Genomic DNA, 17,608 nt, shown 5'->3' with positions numbered 1-17,608 from the left:
TCTACATTTGGTCTTGGGGCTTTCTACTTTTCTCTCATTCTCTTCTGCTTCTTCTGTGTCTGTCTGGCTGGCCCTGGCATCTCCCGAGTGTCTCATTTCTTTCTTCTCTTTCTCCTTTGAGTCTAAATTCCCTCTCCTATTTATTCTCCCTTCCTGGAAGTCCTGCCTATACTTCCTCCTTTCCTATTGGCCATTTAACTATTTATTAGACCTATCAGGTGCTTCAAGCACGGTAAAGAGCAGCACGTCTTTACACAGCTAAACAAGTATTGTGCAACGTAAACAAATGCAACATATCTTTGCATTGTTGAATATTCTGCAACACACAGACAAGCACATTCACACATAGAGACAAAAATAAATAAATCTTTGAGCTGTTAGTCATATTCTGCACAGCTATTATTAAGGCGGAAAGCCAGTTGCACAGTCAGAAAAGAATAAACAAGAGGCATAATGTAGCTTCAGAGTTCAAGGTCTCAGTCACACACTCACTTACACAGCTGGAGTGTGTGTATGTGTGGATTGGCTGGAAAAGGAGTTGGCAGACACACTCGGCATTGGGCTCTATCGCTCAGTGTTTGATGCATGAGTCCGACAGCTCTTTTTTATGTGAGGATGTGAAACCCTGCCATTATTGGCAAAGCAAAAGCTTGAGTTGAGATGATCTTATCTGTATTTTTTTTCAATTGCCCAGAATATTTTCATGGTGGTTAAAGATCAGGCCATATATATATATATTTTTTTTTTCATTTTTAAACACATGCTTCATTCTATGGCATTTTATGATATAGAAGAAATATCCTTGCCTGGGTGGGACCCAGTTCATAAAGGAAAGCTGGTGAACTAAATTGAGTTTCAAAGAGGATCCCATCAGCCAGCTTTCCCTCACTGTGACAAATCCCTGAGCCACTGGCCTAGGAGGTTTATTGTGGCATGGCCAGGTGGTTTCAGTGCCATCGTGCCTGTGGCAAGACAGACATTGTAGAGAGGAGTGTGATGGAGCAAAGCAGGTCTGCTCATTGTAGCTGAAAGCAGAGAAAGTGAGGGAGTGAGGTCTGATTGTTTCAAGGAGGTGCCGCCAATGGTTCTGTAACCGTTCCTCGGAGCTAAGGCTGGCAGCTGAGCCTTTAACACACAGATGTTAAGAGTCATTTCAGAGGCAAAACATAGCACATCCCATGGTTATTCTGAGACTGACATGCATGCATGTGCATGCATGTGTTTGTGTATGTGTGTATGTGTGCATGCATGTGTGTGTACTTTACTGTCATTCTTCTCAATTTCCTCCAAGACCAGCAGCAGCTGGGCTCTGTCTGCGGATGCTGTGTCATGGTGGTCAGAGGCAGCAGCTGGGCTCTGTCTGTGGATGCTGTGTCTTGTGGTCAGAGGCAGCAGCTCTGTCTGTGGATGCTGTGTCATGGTGGTCAGAGGCAGCAGCTGGGCTCTGTCTGTGGATGCTGTGTCATGGTGGTCAGAGGCAGCAGCTGGGCTCTGTCTGTGGATGCTGTGTCATGGTGGTCAGAGGCAGCAGCTCTGTGCTGTGTGGACGATGTGTCATAGTGGTCAGAGGAGAGTTTCTCTCCTGGTCATTAATCAAATTGTCCTTGTTTTCTGCTTTAAAAAATGGCAACAACACAGGGTTATATTAGAAAACGTGACGATCATCAAAATAAAAAGCAAACAAAAGAATCAAAAGGTGAAGGACTCGTTTGGGGCTTGACAAAGACAACGGAGAGCTTTATGTTTTCTGACAGAACTCAGAATCTAAATTTCATGCAGAAGTAATTACTAATCTTTAAAGGGAAGTAATAGCCAAAGACCCTTATAAGTGCTTTGAGAGACAGAAAGAGGCTTTGTAACTCTGAAAAGGGAGTTTAAGGCATAGCAATGGAGTGCCTACAGAATAACCAAGTTATTCATATTTTCATACATTAGTAGGAAATATTTTAGATATTTTAAGTATTGAGGTTTTGTTTTACCACAAAAAGAGTATCAGGTTTCCAAACTCAGTAAGCTTATGTGAGCTGATTAGCTCATGCCAGATACAAGTTAACCTGAGGACATCTTCTTGAATTCAATACATGCTTTTTCTTTGCTCTCCTCTCCTTCCTCTGCTTCCTCTTCTCACCTCTGCTCATCTCTCCCCTCTCCTTCTCTCCCTCTCTCCTCTCTTCCCTCTCCACCCCTCTCTCCTCCCATCTCCTCCCTTTTCCTCTCCTCCCCTCACCTCTCATCTCCTCCCCTCTCCTTATCTCCTTTCCCCTCCCCTCTCCTCTTCTCCCTCTCCCCTCTCCTCCTCTCCTCCTCCCCTCTCCTCTCCTCTTCCCTCCCCTCTTCTTCTCTCCTCCTCTCCTCCTCTCCCTCCCCTCTTCTCCAACTCTTAGAAAAATATAGTGAACTCTTCATAAGTTTTGTGATGTGATCAAATGGATAAAATGTAAAATAATCATAAAATGTCAAAACTATGATCTAGTTGAGCATACGTTATTTCTAGATGTTAAATTATTTTCTCTCATTATCCTTAAAGGCTTCTTCTGCTTCATGCCTTTGTCAGTTCTGTAGAAGATAAACCTTCTGTCTAATTCTTGGTCAGGGTATAGAAGTATTTTAGAAGACTTGGGAGACTTTAGAGCTATGTCTGTGGATGGCAGTGCTCACTGTGCTAGTATGGGAAGCTGAGTCAGATCCCAGCATCCACATACAAGGCCAGATACAGCTCTGTCACTGCATGGAAAAATCCAGAACTGGGCAGCGGGAGAAGAGATAGGAAGATGGGTGGGGACTTACATCCTCTCAGCTTAGCTTCAGGTTCAATAAGAGACACCTTCTCCCACTAAGGCAGTGGGTGATAAAACAGAATGGCTGATGTCCCTCTGTCCTTTGAGAGCACATGCACACACATGTGCATGTAATATATGCACATATCCCATGTTTACATATAGACATAAACATGCATCAAAATAAAGAATGACATTTAGTTTTTTTAATTAATTAATTTATTTATTAAAGATTTCTGCCTCCTCCCCACCACCGCCTCCCATTTCCCTCCCCCTCCCCCAGTCAAATCCCCCTCCCTCGTCAGCCCAAAGAGCAATCAGGGTTCCATGCCCTGTGGGAAGTCCAAGGACCACCCACCTCCATCCTGGTCTAGTAAGGTGAGCATCCAAACTGCCTAGGCTCCCACAAAGCCAGTACGTGCAGTAGGATCAAAAACCCATTGCCATTGTTCTTGAGTTCTCAGTAGTCCTCATTGTCCGCTATGTTCAGCGAGTCTGGTTTTATCCCATGCTTTTTCAGACCCAGGCCAGCTGGCCTTGGTGAGTTCCCGATAGCACATCCCCATTGTCTCAGTGTTTTAGAATCAAGGCATCTGTCTGTCTATCTATCTATCTATCTATCTATCTATCTATCTATCTATCTATCTATCTTTCTATACACACACACATACATATATATACATACATATATATTCATAAGGATACTATTGTTGAGAGGCTTTCTTTGAGGTGCTTACAGAGGATGGGCGTACATATTCTCATTTCCACTTTCAGGAAAGGCATTTCATCTTTACTCAAAGAACAAATGAAATATGGTGAAGGTGTGTAAGGCCTTGTCCATCCTATGCTAAGGGGACCTGACCCATGTGTTATGCTCAGAATTGCTTACAGTTAGATAGATTCACTTCAATGTCAACTAATAGTTTTAACTGGCTGTACTGGTAAACTGGAGCTGACGCTCTAGGTAGAGACTGGTGACATCTGACGCTGCTCTGTCATTTAAGCCTTGGTGTCAGAGTGTTACAATGGCTGTCGTCGCCCAGCAGCAATTGCAAGAGCATTCTGTCCTGAAATGTGTGATTTGGGAGTGTGTTGTGAGTTTGGGATTCCCGAAGAAGATCACGTATAAGGTTAACGTGTGACCCTTCCCTCTGTTCCTGAATCTTGGGTTGTATGACACAGTTACTCTTTAAACCCTGGCCACCTACTCCAAATAGCATGTTTTCCCAATGCCAAAGACTTACTTCTGATAAGAAAGGAAAGTGTGTGATTGAAATGTTGGCATTTGAAGATATGTAAAATATTTATTTTATAAATCTTAGGACAAAGAAATAAACCTTTCTGATATCTAAAAATTTTAACTAGTAGGGCCTTTGGAAACAATTTCAAGCATTTAGGAAATAGCAGATATATTGTTACTTACTTGAGTACATAAAGCTAAGAGTGATCAGAGAATGCTTATAAACGTTCTCCAAAGAGTATTTTACGTATATGTACTTATATCTTTATCTATATTTATAGGTGTGTATGCTTTATAAAATATTTAAAGACAAAGAAATGAATAGGTGGGGAAGAGTCAACACTGTTGCATTTACTAATTGAATTTTCAGATATGAGTTCCAGATGCTAACACCAAAATATGATGTAAAAAATATTTTTAAAAATTCAAGTTCACTAATGGATTCCAATAAGCAGGATTTTGTTTATTAAATGGATAAGCGAAACGTTGCCGTAATTGATTTTTTTTACCGAGCTTCTCATGATATCCATTTGCTTTTGATTTAACTCCTGTCCTTCTTTCTTCCCGGCCAGTGTTAAGGAACCCTGTGTGTAAGCTCTATAGATTTCCCACTGCCGACAACAAGTGGATGCGGATCCGTGAGCAGATGTCAGAAAGCGTTCTTTCTTTCCATATCCCCAAGGAACTGCTTGCCCTGAACATAAAAGAAGACTTGTGTAGGTAAGAGAAACGAACCATCTCTCACACTCCTTTTTGGTTTTAGCTAAAGTTATGTAACATAGATATTTAATATGTTATGTTGTTTGAAGCACACAAATTGAGGAATGGTTACACTGAGTCATGAACACATGCAGTACCTCACACACCTGATGTTAAAGCTGACCTCAATTGCGTTTTTGCTTTCAGTTTTACCTTTTCCAATAGGGATCATGCAAAGTTTTAAATTCTGTGCATTAGGAGATAGCTCAAGTGCTTCCTGTGAAAGCACGGAATCTGCATGTACTCCCCAGTGGCCAGATCAAAAGCAGGCAACAGAGATTTGTAGTCGCTGCGCTGGGGAGACAGAGACAGAGAATCACTGGAGCTTGAAGGCCAGCCCAGCTCACTAGCTGGTGAAGTTCCGGGTCAGGTGAGAGATTCTGTCTCTAAAGAAACAGTGGAAGGTGACCGAGGGAAACATCATGTGTAGTCTTTGCTCATCTACATGTGGATGTGTGCAACTATAGAGGTATCATGCTCCATACACATACAAATTGCATATATGATGCTATTTTGTATCTTCTTTCTTTCTCTCTCTCTCTCTCTCTCTCTCTCTCTCTCCTCCTCCTCCTCCTCCTCCTCCTCCTCTTCCTCCTCCTTCTTCTTCTTTTTTGATTTTTTGAGACAAGGTTTCTTTGTAGCTTTGGAGCCTGTCCTGGAACTAGCTCTTTGTAGATCAGGCTGGCCTCGAACTCACAGAGATTTGCCTGCCTTTGCCTCCTGAGTTTTGGGATTAAAGGAATGAGCCACCACTGCTTGGCCAACTATTTTGTATCTTGAGTTGCATTTCTTATGCAAAGCTTTATAGCAAACCGGTACCACAAGCTCTGACTCATGTCTTTACCTCGTCTGTTTCAGATTACTCTTTGTTTGGTTCCTATTTGAATTAAAGAAGAGTAGCCTTGTCTATGGACTATGTAAATTAGCAAGACTTTTAAACACTTATTGGTCTAAAAGCATTTAAGATAACTGGTAAAATGTGTTAATGGAAGGCACTTTTTCCAATGAAGTCAAATCAATTTCTATAATAACACAGGAGGATCTGCGAGTTCATTGGTTTGTAAGAGCATCTCTGAACCATGACTAATTAGATAATCTGATACTTTGCCTCTTAAACAGGGCTGTAATGACTTACAAATGCAGAATACTGTATCATATGAAACACATTTAAGGTCCAAAGTCTCAAATGATTGTGGATGCTTTCATAGTTTAATAATTCTATAATTTCTGAAACATACAGTAGAGAGTAAACTGTCCTGTGCTTGGGTTCCTGTTTCATGTCAACAGCTGGACACCTTTGACTAGTGATATTGGGCCTTTTAGTAGACTCTACCGTCTCCAGAGATTACAGATTGACCTATGCCAGAAATGGCACCACAGAAGGGTAGCTACGGTAGTGGTAAATCGATTAGAGTAGGGATAAATGCACCACTATTCTTTTTTTTTTTTCTTAAAGATTTCTGCCTCTTCCCCGCCACAGCCTCCCATTTCCCTCCCCCTCCCCCGATCAAGTCCTCCTCCCTCATCAGCACAAAGAGCAATCAGGGTTCCCTGCCCTGTAGGAAGTCCAAGGACCACCCACCTCTATTCCGGTCTAATAAGGTGAGCATCCAAACTGCCTAGGCTCCCACAAAGCCAGTACGTGCAGTAGGATCAAAAACCCATTGCCATTGTTCTTGAGTTTTCAGTAGTCCTCATTGTTTGCTATGTTCAGCGAGTCTGGTTTTATCCCATGCTTTTTCAGACCCAGGCCAGCTGGCCTTGGTGAGTTCCCGATAGAACATTCCCATTGTCTCAGTGTGAAATATTTATTTATTTATTATGTATGCAATGTTCTGTCTGTGTGTATGCCTACAGGCCAGAAGAGAGCACCAGACCTCGTTACAGATGGTTGTGAGCCACCATGTGGTTGCTGGGAATTGAACTCAGGACCTTTGGAAGAGCAGGCAATGCTCTTAACCACTGAGCCATCTCTCCAGCCCCCTGCACCACTATTCTTTATCACAAAGAAGAAGTGCTAACAGAAACTGACATTTAGGAAAAGTTAAGAAGGGCTTTGGATTTAAAGAAACTGGTATGGTTCTAGAAACAACAATTGAAGGAAAAGACGAGTAGATGGGTACTTAGGGTGACTAGTTGAGGAAAACCAGAGCACAGAAATCAGATCATAAAAATGGACTTAGGCCAAGGGAAGCTGGGGCATGGCCAGACATCTCCACAGACTATGGAAGACCCAGCCACATATACTGGAGAGGCAGCCTATCAGCAGAGTACCAGACAGGACCTGGACCATCACTCAGCTAAGAAGCACAAAGAGTTTCCCAGTGAGCAGATGTAAGAGGTGATGGCTAGCCCTAACCCCTATGCTGCATCTTAGGAACTACATCTAGCTTGGTCCCCAAATCCCCAAGGAAATAACCGAAGGCATAAAAAATGGACAATGAAGGCATTTCACAACACAGAGAAATCTATTCACACACTAATATATAAGCATGCTGTGTTTTGACTTCCACACACAAATGTGTGTGTGCAATCATACTCATATGTATATATATGAACATACACATATGTAATTTAAATAGACACTATAAAAATTCTTAAAACGTGATTTTTTATGAAAGTAGAATCTCCCAGATGTAACTGGACTCTGAAAGAGCTTATGCAGTAGTGTTTCTACTGCTTTTATTCAGATCCCAGGACAGTCCCTGCCCTGTTTGCTTCCCTCCCAAGCCCAGAGTCAGATGGGGTCTTCCTGACTTTCACTGAAGGCCAGAGCATCACTGATGCCATCCTTCAGTACTTGTGAGCATTTATAAAACATTTTATCACCATACTTAGGGAGTTATTAAGGGAAAGATCAGGACTTCGGAAAAAGTTATCTGGGCCAACTTACTATGATGAACACTTATAATGGCAAAGACTCGTGTAATTATTTTGTGAATTCTTAGCCAATTGCATCCCTATACTTTTAATAAAAAGGAATAAGCTGATGTCTTGTGTCCTCTATGAGACCTGTAGAACATAGGTGGGTATTCAACTACACAGAGAGATGATAGACAGACAGATATAGATATAACCAGTCATACATACTTTAAAATATAATTCAATAAACAGTTTTAAGTCTGTTGTAAGTAGCCATGCTCATATACCTACAGCATGCATATATATTTATACATGTCATATATGTACCTGCAACCATGACAAGACTATACAAGAGCCAATGTAAATATTTTTGTCTTTTTTGACAGATGTAGTCTCTATCCTTGCCACTGTAGCACAGACAAACAAGTAGTCACGGACATTTGAGTGAACAGTTATAGGTGCATTTTAATCAGATTTTATTGAGAAAAGCAGAGCTTGCTTCTCGGGTCCCAAGATGATGAACTGACAAGCACAGTCCTCAGTGCCTATGCAGGCTTTATTGAAAATTCTTCGTTGACAATTTTGACCTCTTTTCATCTCTCTTCTGAAGATATACATACCCTCTGACAGCATAGCATGGCAGTTCTGAGTTGCGTGTTGCCAAATCTCTGCAGGAAGGTTTGACAGTCACTTGACTATTTTGTTGTATTCACTTGCCCTAATTGAGGAAGGGAAGGAGCATGGGAAAGGCAAAGGACTACCATGGGAGGACATGAGTTGCCACCTTGGCAATGAGGCCATCTTCACCCAGCACAGTAGCTAAGCCATGTTGTGGAACTGCTGGCAGAAGAAAGCGATCGCCTCCCCTCCACTCTGTACACCCTGGAGGGTGTGTGAGAACTCTGGGGGGGGCGGGGTGCACATACCCACTGAGGACCAGAGGAACTGCTGGAGCTCCCACCATTTCTGGTGGAGGTACATGATTAGGACCAAGGAACTGCCATGGGTAAGTAGTCCGAGAGCAGATGCAAGGACGTGCACCGCTGAGATGCCATGACATTATGTAAAGGCCAGATAGAGCCCGTGAAAGCTCTGTGATTACAAATCACCTCACACTACAAACCACCAGGTAATCAGAGATATGACAAGGAGCTAAGAACCAGACCCCCGCATCCTTGATGCATGTGCAGTAGCCACAATATGCCCATCACCTACTGAAACATTTCCTTGGGGTAGCATAGGAGAAAGCAAACTTCTAAAGGGCTGTGTGTGTGTGTGTGTGTGTGTGTGTGTGTGTGTGTGTATTGCATAACAATCATAATGAAAGGAAACGATGTATCAGTTTGAGAATTTGAGTCTCAGAGTCCCAAATTCTTCAAGTTTGATTGTGAGATTGCTTTTGAAAGGTAACAGCAATGAAAGGAAATGGATAAGGCTATGCTAATTATGTATAGTCAAATCTGTTTCTAAAGACGAAAAAATCTCGACAGTCAAATGTGTTGCTGACTTTCATGTGTCTGAGTTTGGCATATATCTGTAAGTTAGTCTGGGTATGTTTGCAGGACCACATGTGCTCGCTCTTTGCTTGTTGGCAGAATTCATCCTCTTAGAGTATAAATGAAGAAGACCATATTCTCCGCAGCCAATCCTGACCAAGTTTAAATGCGGCTGGGGGGGGGGCGTAATGAGCGGCACAGCAGCTGCTTTCATATCCTTCATTCACAATATCCATCCAGGCCTGCCGCCGACATCCAAAACCACGCTTGCATTTTGTCTCACAGTTAGTGTGACATTTGCACCCAGTCTGAACCATTTTTATTAAATTTGACGTTGTACACACACAAAGTCTATGGCCATGACAGAGTTGAAATCCTCTGGGAGCTGCCTCCCAGCTGACCTGGGCAGTGGCATCTTCTCAGTTTAAATTCAAAGAAAATAATCTTTTGAGTCGGCAGTGAAGGGTTCACAGCACTGCGCTCTGAATTTTATATTATGGTTTTCCCCCAGGCTCCTCACAAGCAGGAAGTCTGAGCCAACAATGTTTACTGCAGTGAAGATGGGCTCATCCTGCGGTTAGTGATTTCGGGACATTTGTTCCTGGAGATAGATTGTATAATACAGATATGGAAAATAATGAATTTTTATTATGAAAAGAGTGCGTGTAAACAAAGCAATAAAACAAAGAAAATGTGAAAAGGGGGAAAAAAACTACTCTAAATTTCAATACCAGAAGGAAAAGAAGGGTGTGTAATTTCAATATTTATTCTGGCTGTGGTAAGCATAATTTCCATCTGTGGTCATCATGACCTCCTTGGTGTAAAGTTGAGAGTTTTTAGGATGTAACTTTGTGGGTATGGATAGTATTGGAGAGTGAACCTGGAGCCTCACACAGTCTCTGGCACGGATCCATTATTCCCAGCACCTGCTTATGTTGTAAATGTATCTATAGTTTGTGGATATGATATTAAATGAAGTATAGGCTAGTAACCAATCAGATATTTCATCTTAGTCTTCATGAGTATTGTTAAAAGCACATGGAAGGATGCGCTTTGATAATGTCTTCACAGTGCTGTTTCTGGATTACAGATTGAGCTGCTGATTTATTTCACAGCCATGTAAAGTTGTAACACTAAAACTTGCTCCTCTTACTGAATTCTTAGGTTTGCCAGCTGGCAGCAGGTCCATTTCCGCTAGCTTATCAATGTAAATATAAATATATTTTCAAAACTGAGCTCCTCAGCCTCATTTTAAATATTTTCTACTTTCATTTTAGAGAAATAATCAACCCTTTAGCCTTTGTTTCTAATTTTTTATAGTTGAAAGATGATTTGGTAGTATTTAACTTAATCTAATTCATAGGTTATATATGGATACCAACGTATATGCATATAATAAATAATATATAACATTTAAAATAGGATCACATTACTTCCCCTTTTCCTTTTCTCCTTCAAACCCCTCCCACACCTTCACTTTGAAATCAGTAGCATCTTTTCTTTCATTATTATTGTTACATATATATGTATATGCACAGAGATACATACTTATGCAAACCTTTAGACGTTTCTTTCTCCTGTGTTTACTCCAGGGCAATGCTTCAGTAGGTGATTGACTTACTGTGTGTATTGCTTTTGCATCAAGGTCACCGGAACCCGGTTCTTGGTTCCTTGCTGTGCCTTTGCTCACCTGGTGGTTTGTACTTGTACTCACAGAACTCTCATGGGCTTTATCACGCAGGTGATGACGTCATGGCATCACAGGTGTGTCCTTGCTCTGATCTCAAAGTATTTACTCGCCACTATAGTTCCTTGATACTGATCATGCAACCGCACCAGAAATTGTGGGATCTTCAACTGTCCCACTCGTTCTTAGTGGGGATGTGCTGTCCCTGAGAGTTATTATACATCCTGTATTGTTCTTCTCCCAGCAATTCCATAGCATGGCTTATCTACTTTACTGAGTACCCATGCCCTCTTCATAGATCTCAGTGAATTTGAGGCCAGTGTGGTCTATATAGTGAATTACAGGACAGCCAGAGACACACAGAAAAACCTTGTCTTGAAAAACCAAAAAGGTGACCTCACCATCAAAGCCATGTAGGCCCACATATGTGCTTTCAAACATGTTAAATTATATTAAAATGTATACCATATTGTACGTGATATTCACGTCCCCTGAATTTGATAGCTATTTCCATGCTTCAATGAATTTTCCTAAAATTTTTGCTTATAATAATTACCTGATATTCTGTCATGTGAGTGCCCACTAATGTACATAAAAACTGTTGCTCCAATGTTTGCATATATATTATGTAATTTAACTTACCTCTTTTATCTTGAGTGTTTAGTGCATGGCTACACACGTGTATGTGAGCACACCTGCCTGTGCATGCCCATGTGGAGGTCAGAGGTTAACTTTATGTATCGGCCTCTATTATCCTCCACCTTGCTTTTTAATGTGATTTCTGTTGAAATTAGATTGACACCAGAGCTTGCCCTTTCAGCTGCACAAGCTGGTCGGTAGCTTCTCCCATTAGCCCCTCTCTCCCTTCCCATCTAGTGTTGAGTTACAGGCATCTGCTGCCTTGTCAAGCTTTCTTATGGGCTTTTGGTGCTCCGAGCGCATATCCTTCTGCTGCACTGCTACCTACTGAGCCAGGTCCCCAGCCCTGTGTTATGGAAAATTACTTTAATAGTAAGTGTCTGATGAACACATTAATGGGCATCTTTAATATGTTTTCAGTTTCAAAGCAAAGTCCATTTGTATTTTATGGCCTTGGTTTCTTATTGCCAACTTGTCTTTGTCAACTTGACATTAAAAATTTTCCTGTTACTTATATATGCAAATTATGAACTCACTGGTTTTAAGACATTAATATTTTATCTCTTATGTGGATGAATATCTGCCCATCTGTGGATTACCAATACCACAAAAACATAAGTAAATTGTCAATGTAGAACCTAATATATTCATCATTTCCTTTTATTTTTTAAATTTTAAGTAAACTTATTATTTAAAACATGCAAATAAAATATACATGCCAAAATTAATCAGACCTAAAGTCTACACATCTCATTGAACTTCTGTTCAATGGCTAGTTATTCTGAAGCCATAGAGCTTCACATTGATTTTATGTTTGACTATCAAACTGTTTGGTAGTTAACTGTAACTTGCACGTGCTTACCCACCACCAGAACCAAAAAGTTCATGACAGAGTTAGAACTATAAAAATGTACCCTTTTAGCCGGACGGTGGTGGCGCACGCCTTTAATCTCAGCACTTGGGAGGCAGAGGCAGGTGGATCTCTGTGAGTTCGAGACCAGCCTGGTCTACAAGAGCTAGTTCCAGGACAGGCTCCAAAACCACAGAGAAACCCTGTCTCGAAAAACCAAAAAAAAAAAAAAAAAAAAAAAAAAAAATGTACCCTTTTACTTTTCAGAGTGATCTTAACATATATACTTTGACATGTTTCAAATACTATTTTTATCATACTTTTACATTATTTTCATTTCAAGTTCTTATGTATATTTTGTTATCTTTCATGTTGTAACTCAAAAGCCAGCTTTGGACTAGTGAATTGGTCCTTGAGAAAAGTGCTTAGCTTGTCGGAGTAGAGACTTGAGTTAGATCCCATGAACCCTGGTAAAACAAACTGGGGTTAGTGGTGCATTCTTAAATCCCAGTGCTGAGGAGGGAGAGAAGAGGAGATTCCTAGGATCTGCTGACCACTCAGCCTAGACTAATAGGCAAACTGCAGGCCACTGAGAGACCTGTCTCAATGTGGCGGACAGCCCCTGAGGAATGACACAGAAACTGTTCTCCGACTTCAGCATTCATAAACACACACATGTACATGAACTCATAAATGTTAATCAGTCTCTTAATATTTTGTTTATTTTACAGTTTGAAATCTTACAACCTGAAGCTTACTAGCATTACAGAAGGAATTACTAAATTTGCTCTACTATTGAAAATGTGGCCAATTTTATTTCCCTTTTCACCTCTTATCCGCCACTAAGTTAAGGCATTTAGTAGTCACCATAGCAACAACAAAACAAACCACTTAGTTTTCCCCCAGTTATATTACTATTACTTTACATTTGTGACTGGCAGGGGTGCACATTGACATGCCACAGCATATGTATGGAGAGCAGAGAACCACGCAGAATCTGGTGTCTTGCTGGGCAGTGGTGGCACACACCTTTAATCCCAGCACTTGGGAGGCAAAGGCAGGCCCATCTCTGTGATTTCGAAGCCAGCCTGGTCTACAAGAGCTAGTTCCAGGACAGGCTCCAAAGCTACAGAGAAACCCTGTCTCGAAAAACCATTTTAAAAAAATCTGTTGTCTTCCCACACTTGAATTCATAGAATCAAAATAGGACGTAAGGCTGAATGCCAGGTGCATTTTCTGCTGCTCTATTTTTCTGGCCCAGCTAAATTCCTTTTTAAAAAGCTGACATCTTGTGCTAAGACCAACAATTAATAAATGGGACCTCATGTAATTGAAAAACTTCTTTATGGCAAAGGACACCATCATTCAGACAAAGCTGCAACCTTCAGAATGGAAAAAGATTTTTTCCAACTACACATCCAATAGAGGGCTAATATCAAAAATACATAAAGACTCAGATATTAAGAAAATAGCCCAATAAAAAATGAGGTACAGGTCTAAACAGAATTCCCAAAAGAGAAAACTCAGATTTCTGAGAAACACAGAAATGTTCAACATCCTTAGCCACCTGGGAAATGCAAATCCAAACTACTTTGAGATTTCATCTTATACTCATTAGAATGTTTGATAAAATAAGTCATAGCTTATGTTGGAAAGAATATCGACTAAGGGAAATGCTCATTCCTTGATGGTGGGAGTGCAAACTTGTACAGCCACTATGGAATCAGGGTGGTGGTTCCTCAGGAAGATGGGACTTGATCTACTTCAAGTCACAGCTGTACCGCTCTTGGATATACACCCAAAGGATCCTACAATAGAGACATTCGTTCAACCACGTTGATTCCTTCTTTACTCATAATAGCCAGAAATTGCATGAAACATAGATATCAGGCCATAGACGAATAGATAAAGAAATTGTGTTACAATGACCAATGAATTATTTCCTAGCCATTAAAAGAAAGGAAATTCTTAGGTAAATGATTGAATTAGAAAAAAAAAAAAGTCATCCTGAATGAGGTATCCCAGAAACAAACAAGCAAAAGAAAGATAAATGATATGTATTAATTTATATGTAGCTGTTAAGTAGATAATAACCAAGCTACAATCCATAAAACCATGAGGGTTATGTATAGAGAAAAGGACTGGAACAGATAGATCTCATTAGAAAAGAGAAATAGAATAGACTAGAATAGGAGGATCAAATGGTGAGACAGAGGGGAAAATTAAGGGCCATTTGAGGGTTAGTTTGGAAACCTAACAGATTAGAAGCTTCTAATAAGCATGCATGAATATGATCTAATTGAAACTGCAAAATAACGGGGGAGGCAGAGCCGCAACTGGCTATCTCTAGTCACTAATGAAGCTTCCAGTCCTGGCTCTGGGTTACATCTAATTGACTTGTTGGCCAAAGCAGGTCCCACGGGAGATTACCAAACAACCCAGCCTGTTTCTAAGACGATATGTTGCTCTCCACAAACTGACAGCAAGGCCCCATTGCTGAAGACAACACCTATACAACTCATTGAACATGGAGAAACTTGAGCTTGTGCCTAAATAGTCTTTACCTCTACATGCTACCATACACTGTACAGGAGTACTCTGCATGGTACCAAGTAAGAAACATAAATACCAAGCCAGTCACAAACCCTGCGATATAGAATGCCTGCAAGATAAGCTAGTGCAACGGCGAAACAAAGCTTGTGGGAGTTACCAGCCAATACCTGATTTGTCTTATGGCCCACTGCATGAGATGGAACCCATATCTAACATTGCTTGGGTGACCAAGAACCTGAGACTAGATAGCTCAGGGACCTTGGGGGAATTCAAATACTACTGTTCTAAAAGAAACAAACAAACATGGGAGTGAAATGATTTCTAATGACCTTCTGCTATGCTTGTGGATCTGATATACTCATGCCTTGACTAGTCATCAGAGAAGTTTCTTCATGTAGCAGATGGGAACACATACAGAGTCCTACAGCCAGACATTATGCACAGAATCAGAGACCTTGGAGCACTCAGTCAAAATTTGGATGTCTCCATCAGATTCCTAAGGAAGAAGAGACAGAAAGAATATAAGAACCAGAAGGGATGGAGGGCACTAAGAAAATAACAAAAATGCCTAAATCAGTATAACTAAAGCACATATGAACCAACAGAGACTAAGGCAGCAAGCATAGGACCTATATGGGCTCTTTACCAGGTCCTTCGTGTTTCCAGTTTAGTGATTTTATGAGTGATTCCTGAGTGAAAATTAATGGGTCTCTGATTCTTGTGCCTTCTCTTGGGTTATTTTCCTTTTGTTTGTTTGTTTTGTCTAATTCCGAGGTGTTAATTTTGTTTTATCTTATCATATGCCATATTGTATTATTATAACTTAGAAGACTATTTTTAAAATTCTCCTACATGTTGACATCCATTTATGCCAGCACCAGTTGTTGAATATGCTTTTTTTTTCATTTTATATTTTTTGCTTCTTTGTCGAAATCAGGTGTTCATAGGTGTGTGGATTGATATCCAGGTGTTTGATTCAGTTCCATTGGTCGTCCTGTCTGTTTTTATGCAAATACCAGGCTGTTTTCAGTACTGTAGCTCTGTAGTAGAGTTTGAAGACAGGGATTGTGATGCCTCCAGAAGTTCCTTTGTTGTACAGGATTGTTTTGGCTATCCTGAGTTTTCTGATTTTCCATATGAAGTTGAATATTGTTCTTTCGAGGTCTGTGAAGAATTTTGCTAGGATTTTGCTGGGTATTGCATTGAATCTGTAATATGTACTCACTCATAAGTGGCTTTTAGACATAAATCAAAGAAAAATCAGCCTACAATTCACACCCCCAGAGAGCCTCGTAAACAAAGAGGATCCTAAGAGAGACATAGCCTCATGGCAGAGGTACCGGCCAGAGACACGCTTATTGCCAGAATTCTGTGGAATTTCAAGGTGCCAGCCACCACCAAGAAGCGTGCTATCAGCTACTACTCATAAACACCATTTCAGTGTTTTGTGGTGGGGCCTCTTGAAAGAGTTGCAAGGTTTTTGCAGCTAAAGCTGAGTCAGGAAGCCTCTCTTAAATGAAACTCTTGCCTCCTGCAAACAGAGCCCACCCAGGAAAATGCTGCTACCACAAAGCCATGCTTAACACTGTTCTTTTGTGTCTAGAATTATTTCCCAAGCTCTCTCAGGTTTTATGTGGATATAGTTGCCCCACGTTGGGTGCTATTTGTTGACAGAGGTTTCTGTCCTGGTACTGCAGCTGTTCAGTCCCAAAGAAACACACAAAGGTCTACATTAATCATAAACTGGTTGGCCTATGAGCTCAGGCTTCTTATTAACTCTTACATCCAATATTAACCCATAATAATTCTTGTCTGTGTCAGCCATATGGTTTGGTATCATTTATAAGCGAGGCATTCTCATCTTGCTTCCTCTGCATCTGGGTTACAACTGCAGATGGAACCTTTCCTCTTCCCAGAATTCTCCTATACTGGTCATCCCTCCTATACTTCCTGCCTGGCTACTGGCCAATCAGCATTTTATTAAAACAGTACAACTAACAAACCTTTATTGGATACCATTGTCCCACAGGAGTCCTCCCCAAACTCTGGCTCTTACATTATTTCTGCACTGTCTTCTCTGGTACCTGGTTCCTGAGCATTGGGCAGTGCATTGTGATATAGACAGCCCAGTGGTGGCTGAGCAGATTTACCCAGCTGTAACTTCTGTATTAAGAACCATCTACTTCACAATGAGGCTTCTCTGATGAGGTCTCAGGCAGCACCTCAGGTCCCTTGCAATTGCTGGAGCTGTGGGGGAGTGTGGAACTTCCCACCTCCATGACACTTCATTTCTACTATATATCTCTATAGTTTCATTCATATAGTTTTTGTTAATGTATTTTATTTTTAGTGTTCATTAAAATAATTTTTATGGGTGAATCTCTCCTACTCATCTCATTAAATTGCTTGATTTTTATATTCACTCTGTAAACTGCCATCTTGTATAGATTACATGTGGCATTTTCTCCTATTCTAGTTGTTTAAGGGAAGAAATGGTTAAAATTATGACTTGCAGTGACTGTTTCTGAGACCACATACATATTCTGCTACCTGTGACATTTATGATGATGTTTATTTTCTAAAGCCTTCAATTCTAGTCTGATTCCATCCTTTGTCTAAATTATGTTTAGAAAACTATTCCTTTTCTGTAACCTTATGAAAATAGCAGCGTTTATTTTCACTTAGCTTAAGTATTTTAAATTGTTTCTGATTTCATATTTATTGTCCTTATTACTTATACCTTTT

General features: G+C 40.6%; 1 protein-coding gene across 5 annotated transcripts in view; it reads left to right on the top strand.

Annotated features, from left to right (window-relative positions):
• The window catches only part of Inpp4b (inositol polyphosphate-4-phosphatase type II B), a 789,563-nt gene that overhangs the window by 579,316 nt on the left and 192,639 nt on the right, over positions 1-17,608 (top strand). For all 5 annotated transcript variants that reach the window (XM_057753361.1, XM_057753359.1, XM_057753358.1 and 2 more), the window contains one exon: positions 4,590-4,737. In XM_057753361.1, the coding sequence (XP_057609344.1) occupies positions 4,590-4,737 (148 nt within the window). The remainder of the gene's footprint in view (positions 1-4,589; positions 4,738-17,608) is intronic.

This window comes from Chionomys nivalis, chromosome 21 (genome assembly GCF_950005125.1).
Source record: "Chionomys nivalis chromosome 21, mChiNiv1.1, whole genome shotgun sequence".
Lineage (NCBI taxonomy): Eukaryota > Metazoa > Chordata > Mammalia > Rodentia > Cricetidae > Chionomys > Chionomys nivalis.
The sequence above is the reverse complement of the archived record's forward strand: the minus strand, read 5'-3'. Positions and strand labels throughout refer to the sequence as shown.